The 18,966-nt window shown below is 42.5% G+C and overlaps 3 protein-coding genes across 4 annotated transcripts; 1 reads left to right on the forward strand and 2 right to left on the reverse strand.

Annotated features, from left to right (window-relative positions):
- Positions 1 to 2,103: 2,103 nt before the first annotated feature.
- LOC119311129 (proteasome subunit beta type-4-like) lies at positions 2,104 to 4,299 on the reverse strand. Its single transcript, XM_037586760.1, has 6 exons — positions 4,071 to 4,299; positions 3,222 to 3,298; positions 3,009 to 3,138; positions 2,744 to 2,915; positions 2,466 to 2,651; positions 2,104 to 2,360 (listed from the first exon to the last, which is right to left on the reverse strand). Exons 1-6 carry the CDS (start codon positions 4,124 to 4,126, stop codon positions 2,247 to 2,249), a joined length of 735 nt encoding a protein of 244 aa, XP_037442657.1. The 5' UTR covers positions 4,127 to 4,299; the 3' UTR covers positions 2,104 to 2,246.
- A 1,250-nt stretch (positions 4,300 to 5,549) lies between these two features.
- LOC119311130 lies at positions 5,550 to 8,502 on the reverse strand. The gene is made up of 7 exons (XM_037586761.1): positions 8,304 to 8,502; positions 7,810 to 7,919; positions 6,965 to 7,114; positions 6,641 to 6,885; positions 6,271 to 6,381; positions 6,131 to 6,175; positions 5,550 to 5,885 (listed from the first exon to the last, which is right to left on the reverse strand). The coding sequence occupies exons 1-7, from the start codon at positions 8,416 to 8,418 to the stop codon at positions 5,720 to 5,722; spliced, it is 942 nt and encodes a 313-aa protein (XP_037442658.1). The 5' UTR covers positions 8,419 to 8,502; the 3' UTR covers positions 5,550 to 5,719.
- A 25-nt stretch (positions 8,503 to 8,527) lies between these two features.
- Positions 8,528 to 11,042, forward strand: LOC119311131 (trigger factor-like). 2 transcript variants are annotated; one of them, XM_037586763.1, is made up of 8 exons: positions 8,528 to 8,685; positions 9,308 to 9,414; positions 9,571 to 9,620; positions 9,703 to 9,785; positions 9,899 to 10,007; positions 10,381 to 10,394; positions 10,500 to 10,601; positions 10,683 to 11,042. In XM_037586763.1, the coding sequence occupies exons 1-8, from the start codon at positions 8,626 to 8,628 to the stop codon at positions 10,800 to 10,802; spliced, it is 645 nt and encodes a 214-aa protein (XP_037442660.1). In that variant the 5' UTR covers positions 8,528 to 8,625; the 3' UTR covers positions 10,803 to 11,042. The 2 variants fall into 2 exon arrangements, with proteins under 2 accessions (XP_037442660.1, XP_037442659.1); XM_037586762.1 differs by having other exon boundaries at positions 8,529 to 8,685; positions 9,893 to 10,007.
- The last annotated feature ends 7,924 nt before the right edge of the window (positions 11,043 to 18,966 follow it).

Below are 18,966 nucleotides of genomic sequence, written 5' to 3' on the forward strand. Positions count from 1 at the left end.
GGGAGAAATCGGAGAGTGGAATAACTACGAACAATATGCAGACATCTAAGGGAGCATGTTGGATAGCGCCCCCTCCCAATCTTCAATTTCGGAGTAGCTACAACAGAGTGACTATTTTTTCTAGCCAAGCAACCCTACCACATAAGCAAGTCATGCATGCAAGTCATAAATTACATTTTTTTTGTATTACTCCGTATATGCAATGCTATTACATCATTAATGCATGCATGTTAGTCATAAATTATATGTTTTTTCCATTTCTCTATGCATGTAGGCTTGTCACATCATCAATTCATGCAAATAGTAATAATTTTTGTTTGCATTAGATTTTGTATTGATAGTATAAGTGTTGGGCAATTGCCGGCACTTCAATTTTCTTTTACTTTTTTCATAGTTTTTTTTTAATTTTAAGCTCACATTTGTTTTCCATTAGTTTTAGATGGTTTTACCAACTATTTACGCATTCCTTTTAGCAAGGTTCTCACAGCAACGCACGTGGAATCATCTAGTATACCTGAGTGGATAAAACCATACAAATGGGAGGGATTTGCGACTGCCCCTTGGAGATCCCTAACCAAAAGCTATGAGGAGGGCAAATCCTATATGAAACTCACTCACGAAAATGTCAGGCTGGCCCATGTTCTTGACTTTTCTTGTTGCTTTTCCTGTTATGTATTTTTCCTTGTTCAGTGTGATTTTCATCGATTTCCCCTTTTTCTGTCCTTTTTCTTTTGGCACTGTTAATTTTCATTAGTAAAAGCATATTTTGTGTGTGCCTGTAGAATAATGGCATGCATTTATACCTCCCCATATTGATCATATCTGGTTAAACTTTACGGATTGGTACTGTAATGTAAAGATTGACCTCAAGGGTGCCGAGAAAGACTATCATATTGCAAATTTTCAGTGCTCTCCCGCTGACGCTAAGAATGATGTGACTCGCATCCTTTTATCCAATAGCTGGAATTCCATCACAATTTTGTGCACAATGCTTGCCTCCATGGACCCAAACGTCAAAATCCTTTTGAAAATTGGGATGGTTGTGAGATAATCCTAGAGATTAAAAGGTTGTTTTGGAATAAAGGCTGAAATATATATATTCAAATCAATGTTTGATTGCAGGATAGTTGAAACGGGTAGGAGTAAAGTGTTCACAATGTTTAAGACTGCTGAGAGTGGGATCTAAAAGAACACCAGTCATCTGATGATGGTGAATAAAGGCATAAAGCGATCATGCATAAATCGACCAAACTTTAAGAGAAAGGAAAAAAAAAAACAAAGGTGCAAGTGAGACTCACTCGTCTCATAAGTTCTAGAGTTAAGTCCAAGTATGGCAGTGAGACTAACACGCTTGGGAGGTCAAAGGCTAGGGTCACTCTTGATGTTAGTTAGGTGGGACGTCAAAGGCTAGCGTCACTCTTGATGTTGGGTGATTCTTCTATAAACGAAACTACAAGAAGTATCCGGCAGAAATGAGAACATTTTTTCAAAATATGATGAAGTATTTTTAAATATACATGATGAACATATTTTAATACACGATGAACATTTTCTAGATACACCAAATTGTTCATGTAATTTAGAAAAATGTTCACACACTTTTTATAAATAATGTTTATATAACTAAAAAAATGTTGACATCTTTTACTGAAAAAATGTTAATGTGGTAGAAAAATGGTTCACCTTTATTAAAGAAACATTTCATGTCTTATATAAAAAAAGAAAAAAAAGAAAATCCAAAACAACCGAAGGAAAAACAAAAATCGCTGTAAAACCGTAAGACTTGCGCTCGGTAACTGGGCCGGCCCATAACGCCAGAGCTCGCACAATTAATCTGCCACAGTGAGCAGCAGATAGGAGGATTCAGTCGTGCTCAGCTTGTCACGTCGGCACCTTGCGATTGTGACTTCAAAAACAGCCCAGAGCGCGGAGGTCTTCTTGTCCACCACAGGGGTCCGCCATTGAAGCAAAAGGTGCAGTCAACTAAGAAAGGATAGCTGCAATGCCGAAAACAAAAAGAAAGAGAAGGGCAGCCGCTAGAGCATGGCATGTGAATGGGATACCTGCAGATCTAACCGACGCAAACAGTAGGCAGCACAATCATAAGAGGACCACACGACCACACTTAATGTTCATAAAACTTGAAATCAAATTATAGCATGTCACACAAAGCAGATGTAGAGTTCCAGTCATGTTCGGATCAAACACTCACACGGGGCTGAAACTGCTTCAGCAGCAGAGTATGTCTACCATGTTCCTACAGCACCCTTGGATGGGTTCTCGAAGGCGGCAAATCCCCAGTTGGTCTTCAGGGCGTACGGCGGGTAGATGGTCGATCCCTCGGTCGTGATCTTGGCAATCTGTCATCCAAACCAGACAAACCATCCATGTTATAACAGTTCAGCAGCTACATACTGAAGGAATTTGGCTAAATTTCTCCTAGGCATTAGATGACAAGTTGTAACCTGGAACTTGTTGATGGATGATCGGTCACGGTACAACAAAACCAGCAGGCACTTCTCAATCAGCTTAACAGCTTCTTCAAAGGTCATGTCCTCACGCCACTCACCACGAAGTATTGGGATTGCCATGTGGTTCCCAAATCCAGTGGCAATGTGGTTCTCCTCAAAGTGTGTACCAATCATGTTAACCTGAACACCAAAATTAGGCACAACATAAGATCATGACAAACCAGCAGCAGTACAAAAAACAGCATTCTTCTTTTAATAAACCAATCATATACCATGCCAAGATACTTCTCATCGCCCTTTGGGCCCTTCTTCACTCCACCAAGCACCAGGGAGTTCCACAGAGGGTCAAACTTATTGCGCCGGTTGTACATCACTCTTGTCAGGTATGCATGGATTTCCTTGGGGCCCAATGAGTTCCCATCATCCCACATATGATCATTCAGACTGAAAAGGAATGGAGATGAGGATGTCACATGGATTTCACACAGCAGAGAGAAAGAACACACATGAGCAAAGCCATTCGATAAGGTAACCTACGTCAGTTCATCCAGATACCGCAGAATCTCCTGGAAATCACTGAACTCCCCACTCCCTCCAATAAGACTATGCTTACCAACCTCCTTGATACGCTCCACACTCTTGTATCGCAGAGTTGACCCATAGGAGGCTGCACAAGAAATCAGATAATTTGGTCGCATATCACAGGAACAACTACATTTGCCTGTGTGGAAGAAGTGATAACTAACTAACCTCCAGTGTCACATGCCATGATCACACCATCCTTGTATTTCATTGCAATCACCGAGTTACCGGTCACATAGGGGTTCCTGTTGATGCAATACAGTGTCTGAGAGTTAACCACGTGCGTATAGAAATAATTTTATTGAAAGAAACAATAGCACTACGAAAGAAGTTGCAGTTGCACATTAGAGGAAAGCCTGGGCACTGAAGGTACTTTGGAAAAACTAATAACACACATAGGATTGCTATAACCATCTTCTTGAACAAATTACAAAAGGCATTGAATTTACTGAAAGACACAATAGCATCACGATAAAGTTGCAGTTGCACATTACAGGGAAAACCAGGGCACTGAAGGTATTTTGGAAAAAAATAATAACGCATAAAAGATTGCTATAATCTTCTTGGACAAATTACAAAAGGCATCAAATTTACTGAAAGACACAATAGCACCAGGATAAAGTTGCAGTTGCACACTGGAGGAGAAGCCTGGGCACTGAAGGTAGTATTTTGGTTAAAAAAAACACTAGCATTGCACAAGATTGCTCTAACCATCTTCTTGGACAAGTTACAAAAGGCATCATATCTGCTGGGCTGGCTAATTATAAGCTAGGACAGAGGAGAGGCTTCTATATTAACACCATAAAATCATTCATTCTGTCATGGAAGTCGAAAAATTCAGGTAGGTAACACAACAGTCCACAAATAAATTCTGCTGGGTTGGATTAGCTATGAGCCGAGAGAGACTAGCTAGAGGCCTGTAGATCAACACCAGTCACCAGAGAATCCATCCACACTGCATAAGAAATTTCGCGGAGCACATGGCATTCTAGATCGGAGAAATAGGGGGTTGCTTACAGCGTCCTCTGCGTCCCCTCGCCGCCTCCGGCCGCGTGGGAGTGGGATCCGTCCATGGATTCGGGAGGGGGGGGGATTCGATCTGGGCTTGGCTTGGCTCGCCTCGTCGGAGGAAGGCGCGGGCTCGGTCTGGCGGTCTGGCTTTGGTGGTGTGGTGTGGTGTGCCCCTCTCTTCCCCTTCCCCTTCTGTGCGTGTTCCGCTTCTTTCTTGCAGAGCGGGTCGAACTCCAAGTCGAAGCAGGCGGCTGGGTCGGGCTGGTGTGCGTCTACTCTCTCCACAAAGCGGGTTTCTAGTTTACGTATTAGAGGCTTTCAACCAAAAAAAAGGAGCGGAGTGCTCCACCTTAAAAAAAAAACAGAGGCAAAAGGCTTGACTCATTAATTAAGGAGTTTATAGCACAGAACATCAAGCTCGACAAGGGAGCACATCAAAAGAAAAATATTACAATTACATGATTTATCTTGCGGCATGATCAAATGCCTTGTTGTGACCCAAAGCTTGGCCTTGTCTTGGATATGGTGAAGGATGTAGAATGGAGGTGTAGGTTCTTCCCCAAGACCCTTGTTTTCCTCATTCAAAATGACCAAGTGACGGTCATAGTAAGGGAGGCCATAGCCTTCAGGTTGTCGGTGTTGGGGCTCGACATATCAGTCAACGTTCTTGACATTGCGCTCGGGCACCCATCGGTTAACATCAAGATTTTCCAGACCAAGCCAATCCTTCACCAGCCTCCAAACTCGCAAGGTGAAAAGACACTAGTAGAACAAGTGAGGAGTCATCTCGTCGGTCCTCCTGCAAAGGGTGCACGGCCGCAATTTGGCCATCTCCTTCTCTGTAAGCGGTCCGCCGTTCATATTTTGGAGCGCTAGCCAAGCGAAGAACTTGACCTTTGGAGGGCCCCAGCAGCCCAGACCTTCCAAACGGTCTTGTTCATGGTAGTGAGTGCGACGCCTAAAAGTTGGGCCATATAAGCAGAAGCCGCCGAATAATCGCCAGATGTCATAAGCTCCCAAGTGATGTCATCCTCAACCTCATCACGGAGCTAGGTGTGCTCGAGGTGGACCCATAGGTTTACAAACCGGACGATGTGGTCCATGATGAGTCCAATGAAAGAGTCGATCTTTTGCATCCAAGCGTGGTCCGTAAAGCTCCCTAACCATCCACTTCTTCATTTTGGAGGCCGTGAAGATTAGGGGGGCGATGTCCTTTGGTTTCCTCCATTGCACCCACGGCGAGTCCCAAAAAGGCATCTTTCCTCTGTTTCCTAAGATGATGGCGGTGGAGGCATAGAAGAAGTCCATCTTGAATCAGATGAATTTCATGAATCCTGTGAATGTAGACCACTCTTCCGATGAAGAGAGTTCTTATTGACTCAAATCGCCGCATCCAGGATTTAGCACAAGGTCGGCTTGAAAAGGGGAACAAGGTCTCGTGCCGCAATTTCTCACAGAAATTTCTAATTCACAGCCAGCAAAACAGCAGACCAATGATACATCCATCAGATGAACACATGACACATACAAACCCTTCACTTCTCCGTTATCATAACGTGCATCGACGACATACAGAGTTACATACATCAGCTAGCACTGAACATACCAGCCTAGCATACTTCAAGTTGTAATAAAACACCTCGTGGTGATCCGAGCTATAGCACGATGACCCCCGACTGGCTTTGGAAGACCTCGATCTCCAACCGCACCGACGCCCAGACATGGCTGCATCGCTCGAGCTTCCCATTCATGCGAGCTAGAAATGCCTTGGCCCATGGTTCTTCGTTGCGTTTCACGCTCATGTCACACGGAACTGAAAAACTGGCATATACCATGTCACTGTTAGTTTGTATAATTGCATGTAAAAGATCACCCCAAGGCACTGCCCCTGCCCGCTATAGGCATTTTTACAAATTTTAGCTTCCATAGGTATGTTTGTCTATCCTACACCTCAGGCAGGGGTTAGGTAGAAACATAAGCATTCGACAAGTGATAACGCGGAAACATAAGCAGAAGCACACCCTCGCAAAAAAATCGAAACAAACTGTACAAAATATATAGTTTACCTCAATAGTTCCTCTTCTGACTGTTTAGCATCTGAATTGCGATTTCTACAGTAAGATATTACCAGTATAAGAGCTAAAAGAAAATTCTTCCTGGAGTAATAACAAGTCAACAACTGGTATATGCGTGAAAGAAACCAAACCTGACCATATATATCCTATAGATATGAAGAGAGTGCTTGGAGAGATTCTGAGTGGCCACCTCACCACTTTCGTTGCGAAACAAATATGTTACAGGATAACCCAAGAGCCACCTACAAATGTTGCGACATGAAACAATGAATTGGAAGAGGCCAGTTGAAATGGCTAACTTGGGCAACATAGCAAACTTAAGAGGTTGTAAGACATTTCCTTCTAATTGCAGAAGAATTAGCAAAAGAAAAAGGTGTCATGTTCTATAATGAGGATATGAGATGCTTTTAGTTTACAAGTGTCCATGTAATGAGTTCAGTGGACTAGCATTCCGTGGTTTTGAGTTTCCATACCCTCTAGGAAGTGAGAACCAGAAATTACCCATTCAGAGAAGGCAGTGCAATTTGGGTACCCTCTAGGAAGGCACTCAGATCAACAACCAGTGAGGTCGTGTCGGGAATGCTGATGCCAGCGCACTCCATATCAGTTGCTCTCTCTGGAAGTCCTGACTTTTGCTTTGTTGTTCCAGGCTCTACATCTACTTCAAGAGGGAATGCAGCTGAAAAACGATCTTGGATCGATAAAAGCTCCAACATGGTTTCGTTCTTTTCTGTGTTTGCAAGCAGCTGAACCAGGAAATCAGTCAGTAATATAAAACAGGGCAATAGACTAAAAAATAGAAGTGTGATCTGAGAAGGTAAAGACTTCGCAACAGCTTTTCTCTAGGTCCACAAAAGCTAGCTGGTGCTGTGACCTTGCATTTGGTGACACATGTTCAGCAAGTCCTTCTGCGTGAATCAAGTAGAGCATATCTTTCATAACCATCACCCTTAGTGGATTCAATATGCTTGCTTCCTGCAGATCAAACAGAATATTAAAATTGCTTATTACACGCACATTAGTACATGGTCGTATGGCTATACTCGAAAGACTAGTACAGATTGGTCGAGATTCCAGGTGCAAATGGGTAACCTTTAGCGTATTCTCTGGCCATATTTAGTTTAACCTACTGAACAAAGTTTTCAGAAGTCACATTACTTTTGCAAATTAAGTTCATTTGATTGAACTAAGGAGGGTCAGAGGGTGCCCTGAGGGTCGTAAATTTGCATCCCCAGGCGAGAGAGATGCAAACTGACAGAGATGATAACCACAACTCTCAAGTCTCAACAATAGCGTAAATTTAACATTCTGAGATGGAACCGTGATTAACCAGCATCAATTAAAAGGCCAGCAATGCAGATACAGGTCCTAAATGTAACTGTTTGGTGGCAAAGCAATACACAAAGTCCTCATCACTTGCTAAGACATAAGATCAGATCCCATGAACTTATATGCCTGTCAACATGAGCCACAGCTCTTCCCATGGGACAAGGGCTTACTACTGAACCAGCGAAGTAGTCGCATCCAATGCACGCTCATACAAAATTTCAACGGTGACAAGATTTATAGCTTCAAAATCTAACTTTCTAGTTTGCAAGGGAGAGATGTTATGGATGGATATTCAGTAGCGATGAAGGAGATAATTCGACACATCGAAATCGGGCAATCACCTGCCGAGCATGGTGCAGCAGGCTGCAGAGGTTCTCCTGTAGCTGAGGCATCATGCCGCCGTAGTCCATCAATATCACAGGCCGCAACCCGGTGCAGAGGAACGTGATATCTGCCAACAGTTCATCAGTGCCAGTTTAGTAAGTTTGCTCCATAGTGCACTAGTGTCAAATGCCACTCGACATACATAAATACAGTCGCTCTGCACAATTACTCCGTAGGTTCCCGATCAATTTTGAACCTACTGGAACTAGCTACGGCATGTGTGAGCTATATGTTGTCGAACTCTGAAACTATCTGAACCTAGCTGGGTCATGTGGTGGATGTTGACTTGCACAACTGCATAAATTTGCCACCGAATCATGCAGCTCTTATCTTGGAGAAGAACCAGCAATATCACAGCAAAGAAACGAGACGACTTCGCAGCATTTCCTAGACAGTTTCCATCAGGGAGAAGCAAAACAGAGGAACGAGAAGCTTGTTAGTGGGCACCGACCGTTAAGCAGGCGGCGCTTAGACTGGGGGCGGAGGCGCCACCGGATGCGGGCAGCGCAGGCCTCCACCACCCGCAGCATCTCCTCGTACGCCCCCGCCTCCGCCGCCACCTCCATCGTCGCCGCCGCCGCCGTTGCGAGATAGAATCTGAGAGTAGTGCTAGTGAAACAGGCACGGAGCGTTCTGTCCGACCGATTGGAAATAAACGGTCGGGATCCAAGGGGGAATTGGATAACTGCCTCCTGCCCTCCTCCAGTACTCCACTCCTGGGGCTTCTTGCTTGGAATTGGAAGGCAGCAGAAGCTCTCTTGGACTGGATAGCAATGGAGTTATCCATTTCCATGGGAGGCTCTGCTGTGGCAACGGGCCTCGTGAATCTCAAGGTACACCCGCTCCCCCCCGCCCCCTCTCTCCGATGCTACCTTCTTGAGGGGTGCTTTATGTATCCTTGCCTAGGGTTTAAGGCGTGATGTGAATTATTATGTTGGGGAAGTTGGTACTTTTTACTTGCGCAGTTCATTGCAATTGAAGAGAATGGTTAGCATTGGGGTGATATATTTTCCTGTCCGAGATAGTGGTTGGCTTAAAAAAAGCCAGCTCTTAAATTTTACCTCAAAACTTGTGAAGAATTTTGGGTTCAGTGATTAGAAGTAGAACTCACGATGGAATTTGCACAAGAGAGAAGATATTCAGAGGTTTTAGTCTTTGTTTTGTTCCTTTCTCAGCCTTGGCATTAAGAGGGTTAAACAAACGCACCTGCGGGTGCTGTTGTTTAATTCAGCACAATGTAAGGTATGTAGAAAAATGTATGTTATGTTCAGACAGGCAAGCACACTAATGGATTATATAGGACACTTTGCATTAAATTTCGCTCAAGGAAGGGGAGAAAACAATCTGGATGTAGGCATCCAATCCATTATCTCGCTGTTCATTCCTTAGAGTTATGTTCAATGCTTTAGCTTACTCATGCGAAATCGCAATCAAAATTTGTGGATTGTTTTGCAGATGGTGAATCACAAATGCACCAGGGGCCTTGGACGTCAACTTCAGTTTTCACATGATGTACCATCTTCTGTGTGCCTGATGATATTTAACAAAGAATTCTCAAAACGGTAGGTGGCTGTTGCTTACTCGGATCATTGACGGTCTTAAAATGATTATTCCTTTAATGTTCGATCGTACTGAGAGAGTACTACCTAGTACTGCTTAGTGCTTTGCACTAATGGATTGCTTCACTGTCCATAGTTGCTTATGAATTTGTTTTCCAGAATCAACCACAAAGTTTGCGGAGCGCTTCAGGCAGTATCTCCAGTACAATGTACACCTTTAGCCTCTTATCATGTTATCCAAACAGTGCACTGAAAATCATTACCTTCTGGGCTTATTTTCTGTGCTATCAGGTACAGAAAATCCCACGCAAGCGCCGGTAGCCTTTAAAGATTTTCATGTGTCTGTGCTTACTGAAGAAGATGGAGTGATAGAGGTTGGTTGGCAATTTTCTCTCGGTAATAGAATGGTCTGAAAATAAAATCCAGCTCTTTTGCCGATTTCATCTTAATCTTTTTACCTTTCCATTTTCTTTGTTACAAGACACAGATACGAGTAACTATTAGCAGTAAAATGACGGATTCTGTCTTTGAGAAAGTCTTATCAAAGCATATTGCCGCGGCACAACCACTTCCAGGATTTCGGCGACTGAAAGGAGGTAGCAGGCCTTTTATTTCCCTATCCATCTCAGTTCAGATAGAGCTACGGTTGCAACTCTGTTTCTGTTATTCGATCTTGTATCTTCAAAATCTCTGGAGGTCAACCCATGAGTTCAATATTTAACATCTGAAGAACACTCAGAACAAATGGCTTCTTGATGTGTCATATACTCATCGTATGTCTCAATGGATCATTAGCCGAGCTATTTGCTTGAAGTTGTTTAATTAGATTAACCGTAGATTGCACTTCTCTTATTTTATTTACCTTTTCATCTTTGTAGCATTTTGAATTGTTACAGCTTAGACCGCTTAATTTTTTTTATATGGAACTAACGGTGGTCACTTTCCTCGACACTGGTGCTACTTGAACAGGGAAAACTCCAAATGTAAGTTTTCGTGACAACCAAAAACTAGTTCCTCTGCTTCGGAACATCTGCACATGCTAGCTGGATTGTGTTTTGACCTGCTCCATGAATCTTGTTGTGGCTCAGGTACCAAAAGAAGTCGCTCTGCACTTGATTGGACCGTCAAAAGTGAAGAAAGCAGCCATCAAGAAAATCATCAACCGCGCAGTCGCTGAATATGTTGAAAAGGTAACAACTACTATCCATGGGTTTCCTACTTTAGATGTGAATTGGTTGGTCATTTACCTCTGTTGCATTGACATGCTGCAGGAGAACCTTGACGCGGCAAAGAACCTGAAGGTTCTGCAAAGCTACGAGGAGCTCGAGGCCACGTTCGAACCTGGAAAAGAGTTCTGCTTCGACGCGGCTGTCCATCTAACAGGAAGCTGAAGCAGTGAAGGCCGTCCTACGATGCCATTAGAGAGATGACGACTGCAGGGTGGGGGACTCCTGGGCATCTGCCCATTGATCCTAAGCTCTCAGCTCTGCTAGCCTGCTGCATACGGCCCTATTGCTATCTCTACTGGCTATAAATATCTGTACGTTGCAACGGGGGCAACTCTATTCTAGTTGTTCAACATAGAAAATTTCCGATTGCACTACTGGAAAAATCGTCGTTACCGAGTCCGAGTACACCGTTGTTTGCTGAGTACCACAACACGGGATCACGGTGAAGGACTCGTAAGCTGAGTACGACTCTTGGCAGACAGCAGGGCACGACATATGGTAGAAGCTGCCGAACACCCGATAGGAAGTACTCGGCAAACATGACAGAACTCGGCTTACGGAGCGTGTACCCTTAGTCGAGAACTACACTCTTGGCAAACTCTCTGCTGAGTGTAAAACGGCTTTCGCCGAGCTTTTCGGCACTCAGGAAAGTTGGAACTACACTCTTGGCAAACTCTCTGCTGAGTGTAAAATGGCTTTCGCCGAGTTTTTCGGCACTCAGGAAAGTTGGAAATTCCAGTAGTGTTGGGTTAAGACTGAGATATGACGTGGGGAGGGAATTTATAAGCAAACGTGAGGGGAAATATGATGTGATTGAGATTGTGTGCTTACAAGTACGTGAGTTTGATTCTATTGATGATTTATTTGATTTCTGTTGATTGCTTTGCAAGGGTTTTTTCTTTCCCTAGAAACGAGAGGTGGGGATTGGTTTGAGAAAATAATAATGGGGTTACCATGGGATTTGTTTCTCAGGAAACGAGGTGGGCGGTCGTTTTGGGAAAAAGAAAATGAGGTTATCACATGGTTTGGAAAAAAAAGGCATGTATCGATGGAAGGGGTGAAAGCGATGGAAGTCAAACCAACAAACTTCCTTTTATTAATATTGTAATAGATGATCATGGATGCTAGTCTGTTTTTTTGTTCGATATAGAGAACAAATTTTGTTATCTTGTACTCTCTTTGATCCATATTACTTGTTAATGAAACAGATGTATCTAGACATATTTCAATGTTGGATATCTGTTTAATCCATATTACTTGTTAATGAAACAGATGTATCTAGACATATTTCAATGCTGGATATATCTGTTTGAAAGACAAGTAATAGAGAGTACTAACATGTCAAATTATAGTTTACCATTGCATCATGTGGGTTTGTGTGTGTGTGTGGGGAAGGCTGAGGCCTGCTTGGGAGCACTGGATAATTTCACATCCGTTTCAAAAGAGTTAATTACACTGTTGGTACATAAACTTGCAGCGTGGGTACAATCTCATACAAAAACTTACAAAGTGAGTCAAATTAGCCCCTAAACTTGCTTTACAGGAACAAACTGATACAAATTAGTCGAAACCTGCCACGTCGGCTCTAGGAACTTGGCCCGCGTCCAGATTAATTTACAGGAAACCCCCCGCTGTATGATGTAAATAGATCCCTGAATAGCCTAGCCAGCCTCTCTGTTCACCACGCACCAGCCAAATCCCTAGCCGTTCTTCTCTATTCTTCCCACAAATTCACACTCGATCGAGGCAAACTTCGTCTCAAGCCAAATCCATCTTATAATGCTACCGCCGAACTAAGCAAAATAAGATGCATAAAAGATAAACATCATATGCAATCAAAATATGTGACATGATATGGCCATCAACATCTTGTGCTTTGATCTCCATCTCCAAAGCACTGTCATGATCTCCATCATCACCGGCTTGACACCTTGATCTCCATCGTAGCATCGTTGTCGTCTCGCCAACTATTGCTACTACGACTATCGCTACCGCTTAGTGATAAAGTAAAGCAATTACATGGCGATTGCATTTCATACAATAAAGCGACAACCATATGGCTCCTACCAGTTGCCGATAACTTTGTTACAAAACATGATCATCTCATACAAAAAATTTCTTGTAGCGACCACGATTCCAATGGACCGAAGTCTCTATGCTTAAGTGTCATCCCTGCATCGGTAATGCTGACACACACAATACTCGAGGAATTATAGCAGAGTTCAATCACACACTTATTACATCAAGGTCCTCATAAAGAGTATGATTACACAAAATAATATGGCTGAAGGTCATCTAAACTAAATAACTGCGGAAGCTTTGAAGGTAATGAGTCCATCAACTCCAACGGCATAGCTGAGTGCATGACAACGACCTATCGCACCTTATTCGTCGTCTGAGTAGTCTGCAACATGAGACGTTCCAACCGTGTAGGTCAGCACATTGAATATGCTGGCAGAGTTACACTGTAAAGCAATGAATGCAAGAACTATATCTACATGCAATATTTGGCTGGTGGAGGCTCTAAGTTTAAGATTTTGCATAAAGCTAGTTTTTCCCTACAACAAAGAAATAAATTTATTTTACAACTCCCAAGTTGTACCAATATTTGAGAAGGTTCCTCCAACTCAAATCCCAATTAAACAAGTATCATCATTAAACCCAATTCAATTAAATTAAAGAGTGATGAGATCAACAATAATATCCAATTCCAGATACTCAAGATGTCCATAATCGGGGACACGGTTAACCATGATTAGTTTATACACTCTGCAGAGGTTGCACATTTTTTCCCACAAGACTTGATCGCATCCATGATCGGAAGATCGAGACATAGTCTTTCTGAAGCATTAACTCTCTACTCCGGGCAGACCGGTACACCTACTTTCCCCTACATCTGCTAGTCCACCTCTTCGAGAGCTCATACAACTTAGTCAACTACGCCAGAGCCCATAATGGCTTGTGGCTGCACACAGAAGTTTCTAGGCATGAAATATCATATGATCCCTTTGAGCCTGGGTGGCAAACCGAGGAAAAATCACACGGGTACTCTGGGATTTCCCAAATGGACAAACACTGGATTCTCCAGGTGCCCCAACCAATCCATCCAGATGTGTATTAAAGTTGTCACCTTAATGTTATCCAAGATTAATAACTCTCACAACTTCCATGTGTATCACGATCCAATCCCCGTCTACAAGCATGGCTAAGGAATAATAGAGCATAACGTATATTCCCGGGGTGATCAAAGGTATTAAGGTTCCTACCTCAAGTACTACAACCAAACCACATGTTCCCAATCCTACTCATGCGAATATTTGAGGGGCAATACTAATGCATAGTAAAAACTGGGTATAGAAGAGTATGATCAAAGTGTAACTTGCCTTGCTGACGACCTGCAAACTCTAGGGATTCGTAGTAACAAGCTTCACACTCCGGGTAATATAGCGCAGACAAACAGTAGCTTGCATAAGCAATCAATCAAACGAAACACAAAAAAACCGAGAAAAGATCCAAATAAAACTCGAAACAAGCAAACGACTAAACTAAACAGAAAACAAAAACTAACAACATTATTTTTATTTGCATTTGATCTTAACATTAGTTATGTGTGATTAACTGCGATTTGCAAAAAGAATCAACTCAAACGGAGTTACGAAACTCAAGATACAAACGAAACAAGATCGAATACTAATCTAAACTAAACTCAAATTTTAAATTGTCAAAACCATGTTCAAGTTGTTTACTAGAAAGAAGAGATTGTTATGAATATTTAGGCATTGGTTTCATCTAATTTGTATAAACGAACTAAAAGTTACGCTAGTTTTAAGATGAGGGGCTAAATCACGATAAAACTTATTTGCGGATAGGTCCCTGGCTGAAAATAAACTGAAAAAGAAAATCTATCGGACGAACGTCCGCTAAAAGAACCTAACGAACGAATTTTGTTCGTTAAAAGAAATTATCGGGTGAATGTTCGCTAAATAAAACTAGCGAATAAAACGAACCGATCTAAACCTAACAAACCGAAACTAAAAAAACAAAAACTAAACCGAGAAAAAAAATCGGCGGTTTTATACCGGCTAACCGGACTTGGACCGACAGCGGCGGTTTCGGCGGCGGCGAGATCCGGCAAGCAAGGCAGGGCGAGGCGGCGGCTTCGACGCGGCGATGGCGGCTTCGCGAGGCGACGACGGCTAGCGCGACGCGGCAGCCGCAGGCGGCGGCGGCGGCGCGAGCTCGGCGGTGGCGGCTACGGTGGAGGCAACGGCGGCGGTGCGGCTTGGGGAGGGAGAGGGCGGTAGGGCGGGGCATTTATAGGAGGGGGAGGAGAGGCGGCGGCCCCGTCCGACTTGGGGAGGGGCTCGGGCGGCGCGGGGCGAGCTCGGACTCCCTCCGGAGTCCGGCGGCGGCACGACAGGGAAGGCGGCGACGGTTGGGCCTGGCCTGGCTCGGCTGGGCCGGGCCAGGAACTCTTTTTTTAAACGATTTCCGCGAAGAAAATCCTAATAAATAAAAATAAAAATTTAAAAATTCCAGAAACAATTTATTGTTGGAAATAATTGGAAAGAATTTGTTGAAAATCAAATTAATCCACTTTTCAAATTTGAAACAAATTCAAATATGAAATTTAAATGAAACCTCCAACTCTCTCCTTGGGTCCTTGAGTTGCTTAAGATTTCTTGGATCACAACCAAATGCAATAAAATATGAAATGCATATGATGATCTATGTATAACATCCAAATTGAAAATTGGGATGTTACAATATCACATCATGTCTTGACCATATCACATCACAACAAGCCCTGCAAAAACAAGTTAAACGTCCTCTAATTTGTTGTTGCAAGTTTTACGTGGCTGCTACGGGTTTCTAGCAAGAACCGTTCTTACCTATGCATCAAAACCACAATGATTTTTTGTCAAGTGTGCTGTTTTAACCTTCAACAAGGACGGGCCGTAGTCAAACTCGATTCAACTAAAGTTGGAGAAACAGACACCCGCCAGCCACCTATAACCTTCAACAAGGACGGGCCGTAATCAAACCAGTCTCATGAACGCGGTCATGTAATGTCGGTCCGGGCCGCTTCATCCAACAATACCGCCGAATCAAAGTAAGATGTTGGTGGTAAGCAGTATGACTATTATCGCCCACAACTCTTTGTGTTCTACTCGTGCATATCATCTACGCATAGACCTGTCTCGGATGCCACTGTTGGGGAATGTAGCATGCAATTTCAAAAATTTCCTACGATCACGCAAGATCTATCTAGGAGATGCATAGCAACAAGAGGGGGAGAGTGTGTCCACGTACCCTTGTAGACCAAAAGCAGAAGCATTAGTTAACGCGGCTGATGTAGGCGAACGTCTGATGACCCACAAGTATAGGAGATCAATTGTAGCTCTTTTTGATAAGTAAGAGCGTCGAACCCAATGAGTACCAGAAGGAAATGACAAGTAGTTTTCAGCAAAATATTGTCTGCAGGTGCTAAAATTGTAAGTAGCGGATTAGTTTGATAGCAAGATAATTTGTAACGAGCAAGTAACGATAGTAACAATAAGTATGGAGCAAGGTAGGCCAATCCTTTTTAGACAAAGTACATGCCAAAATGGTCTCATATAATGAGCAAAGTGTACTTGAGGGTACACGGGAATTTCATCTAGTTACTTTCGTCATGTTGGTTTGATTTGTGTTCGCTACTTTGATAATTTAATATGTGGGTGGACCAGTCCTTAGGTGCTATTCTTACTTGAACAAACCTCCTACTTATGATTAACCCTCCCGCAAGCATCCGCAACTACGAGAAATGTATTAAGAATAAATTCTAACCATAGCATTAAACTCTAGGATCCAATCGGTCCCTTATGAAATAGTGCACAAACTGGGTTTAAGTTTCTGTCACTCTCGCAACCCACCATCTATTTACTACTACACAATGCATTCCCTTAGGCCCAAATATGGTGAAGTGTCATGTAGTCGACGTTCACATGACACCACTAAGGGAATCACAACATACATACTATCAAAATATCGAACACATATCAAATTCACATGATTACTTGCAACATGATTTCTCCTGTGACCGCAAGAACAAAAGTAACTACTCACAAATAATCAACATGCTCATGATAAGAGTGGTATTAAATAGCATAATGGATCTGAACATATAATCTTCCACCAAATAAACCATATAGTAATCAACTACAAGATGTAATCAACACTACTAGTCACCCCCTAGCACCAATCTATAGTTTCGGTAACAAGATTAAATACAAGAGATGAACTAGTGTTTGAGATGAGATGGTGCTGGTGAAGATGTTGGTGGAGATTGCCCTCCCCAAGATGGGAGAGTTGTTGGTGATGATGATGATGATGATGATGATTTCCCCCTTCGGGAGGGAAGGTCCCCCGGCAGAATCGCTCCGCCGGAGAGCAAAAGTGCTCCTACCCAAGTTCCGCCTCGAGACGGCGGCGCTCCTTCCCGAATGTCTCCCCCTTATTTTTTCTAGGTCAAAATGACTTCTATACCAGAAGATGGGCACCGGAGGTGGGCCGAGGAGGGCATAATCCACCAGGGCGCGCCTGGGCTCCCTGGCATGCCTAGGTGGGTTGTGCCCACCTGGTGCCCCCCTCTGGTAGTTATTTGCTCCAATATTTCTTAAATATTCCATAAAAATTCTCCGTGAAGGCTCAGCTTGTTTGGAGCTGTGCAGAATAGGTTGCCTGATGTAGCTTTTTCAGGTCCAGATTTCCAGCTGCCAGAATTCTCCCTCTTGGTGTGTACCTTGCAAATTATGAGAGAAAAGGCATTAGAATTGCTCCAAAAAGCATTATTATGGATAAAAAAATTATAAAGAATCAGTAAGAAAACATGATGCAAAATGGACGTATCAACTCCCCCAAGCTTAGACCTCGCTTGTCCTCAGGCGAAAACCAAAATAGAAAAACAGGTCCACATGCTTTGAGAGAGAGGTGTCAATAAGAACAAAAATACGAACATAGAAGCATCATGTTGATTATTATAACAACAACAAAATTGAACATAGGACTTTTATCATTGAACTTCCATCATATACTTCCCATGAATAAGTAACAGTTCATCACATAATCGAAGTATAAACCAAAAAACTCTATTAGGAACCAACAAACTATGTTCTCAGTCAACTTTGCAACTACAATTCATCATCTTTTTAGGAAGAGTCACGTGGTCGGAGCCTTTTAGCAAGTCCACATACTCAACCATCATATAGCCTTCTATGATTGCTAACACTCACCTCGTACCCATGAGCAAAACGTTTCAACCGGACACCTAGAAAGATAGGGGCTTATAGTTTCGCTTCCCAACATACTCACCTCAAGGGTGATGTCAACAATAATAACTCATGCTATCTATATTCAACTAGACATATGTGCCTAGATCTTTCCTTACCACATGATGCTTGCCAAATGAGAAAATAAAAATGAATAGAAGGAAAACTTTGACTCTTTGCATAAAAGTAAATACATAAAAGTAAAACATAGGCCCTTCGCAGAGGGAAGCAGAGGTTGCCATGCGCTTATTTGTTTGCATGCTCAATCCCTTAGTGCAAGAGAATGTCACGTTGTATTGCCCCTTAAGATGACAACCTTTATTATGCAGTCTGTCGCTTTTATTCTTTGTTATCCAAGTTCGTACAACGCTCAATTTTCTCTTACATTAAATGATCTCACATATTTAGAAGCAATTTTTATTGCCTTTTTGCACCGATGACAACTTACTTGAGGGATCTTGCTCAATCCATAGGTAGGTATGGTGGACACTTGAAAAAGATTTGGGTTTAAGGGTTTTGGATGCACAAGTAGTATCTCTACTTGGTGCGGAATTTTTGTCTAGCAAAGATAGGGGGCAAACATCACATGTTAAAGGATCTATAACAATATGACTTCTATGTGAATATAAATATAAATAAATCATTAAGTTGTCTTCCTTGTCCAACGTCAACAATTTTGGCATATAATATTTTGATGAGGGCTCACAATATCAAAAGATTTCTAGGATAGTATATTTATATGTGAATCTTCTCTTAGCTTATTAATTCTTTCGTGAGTTGCATCATTGACTAATGCTCTGTTTGTCAATCTCTAATAAAATTTCCTACTTATACTTTTCCTTATGTGGTGCTATCACCTACCATAGGATTAATATATGATCTTATTGATTTATTTATTTCCTTTCTTTTATTATTTTTCTTCCTTTCTTATTTCTTTTCTTTATTTGCAACATGAAAGTAAAGAAAGCAAAACTCAGACTAACTTTATTATATAGCTTGCACATGATTACGAGGAT

This window comes from Triticum dicoccoides, chromosome 5B (genome assembly GCF_002162155.2).
Source record: "Triticum dicoccoides isolate Atlit2015 ecotype Zavitan chromosome 5B, WEW_v2.0, whole genome shotgun sequence".
Taxonomy (NCBI): Eukaryota; Viridiplantae; Streptophyta; class Magnoliopsida; order Poales; family Poaceae; genus Triticum; species Triticum dicoccoides.

Excerpts from the sequence above, each read along its gene's own strand:
- LOC119311131 (XM_037586762.1), top strand. The coding sequence starts at position 8,626 with ATGGAGTTATCCATTTCCATGGGAGGCTCTGCTGTGGCAACGGGCCTC. Across the intron at positions 9,415-9,570 it reads AACAAAGAATTCTCAAAACG|AATCAACCACAAAGTTTGCG; the intron begins GTAGGTGGCTGT and ends TTTGTTTTCCAG. Across the intron at positions 9,786-9,892 it reads AAGAAGATGGAGTGATAGAG|ACACAGATACGAGTAACTAT; the intron begins GTTGGTTGGCAA and ends CTTTGTTACAAG.
- LOC119311130 (XM_037586761.1), bottom strand. The coding sequence starts at position 8,418 with ATGGAGGTGGCGGCGGAGGCGGGGGCGTACGAGGAGATGCTGCGGGTG. Across the intron at positions 6,382-6,640 it reads GCACTGCCTTCTCTGAATGG|GTGGCTCTTGGGTTATCCTG; the intron begins GTAATTTCTGGT and ends CAACATTTGTAG. Across the intron at positions 6,176-6,270 it reads TATAGGATATATATGGTCAG|AAATCGCAATTCAGATGCTA; the intron begins GTTTGGTTTCTT and ends ATCTTACTGTAG.
- LOC119311129 (XM_037586760.1), bottom strand. The coding sequence starts at position 4,126 with ATGGACGGATCCCACTCCCACGCGGCCGGAGGCGGCGAGGGGACGCAG. Across the intron at positions 3,299-4,070 it reads GAGGGGACGCAGAGGACGCT|GAACCCCTATGTGACCGGTA; the intron begins GTAAGCAACCCC and ends TTGCATCAACAG. Across the intron at positions 2,652-2,743 it reads ATGAGAAGTATCTTGGCATG|GTTAACATGATTGGTACACA; the intron begins GTATATGATTGG and ends TTTGGTGTTCAG.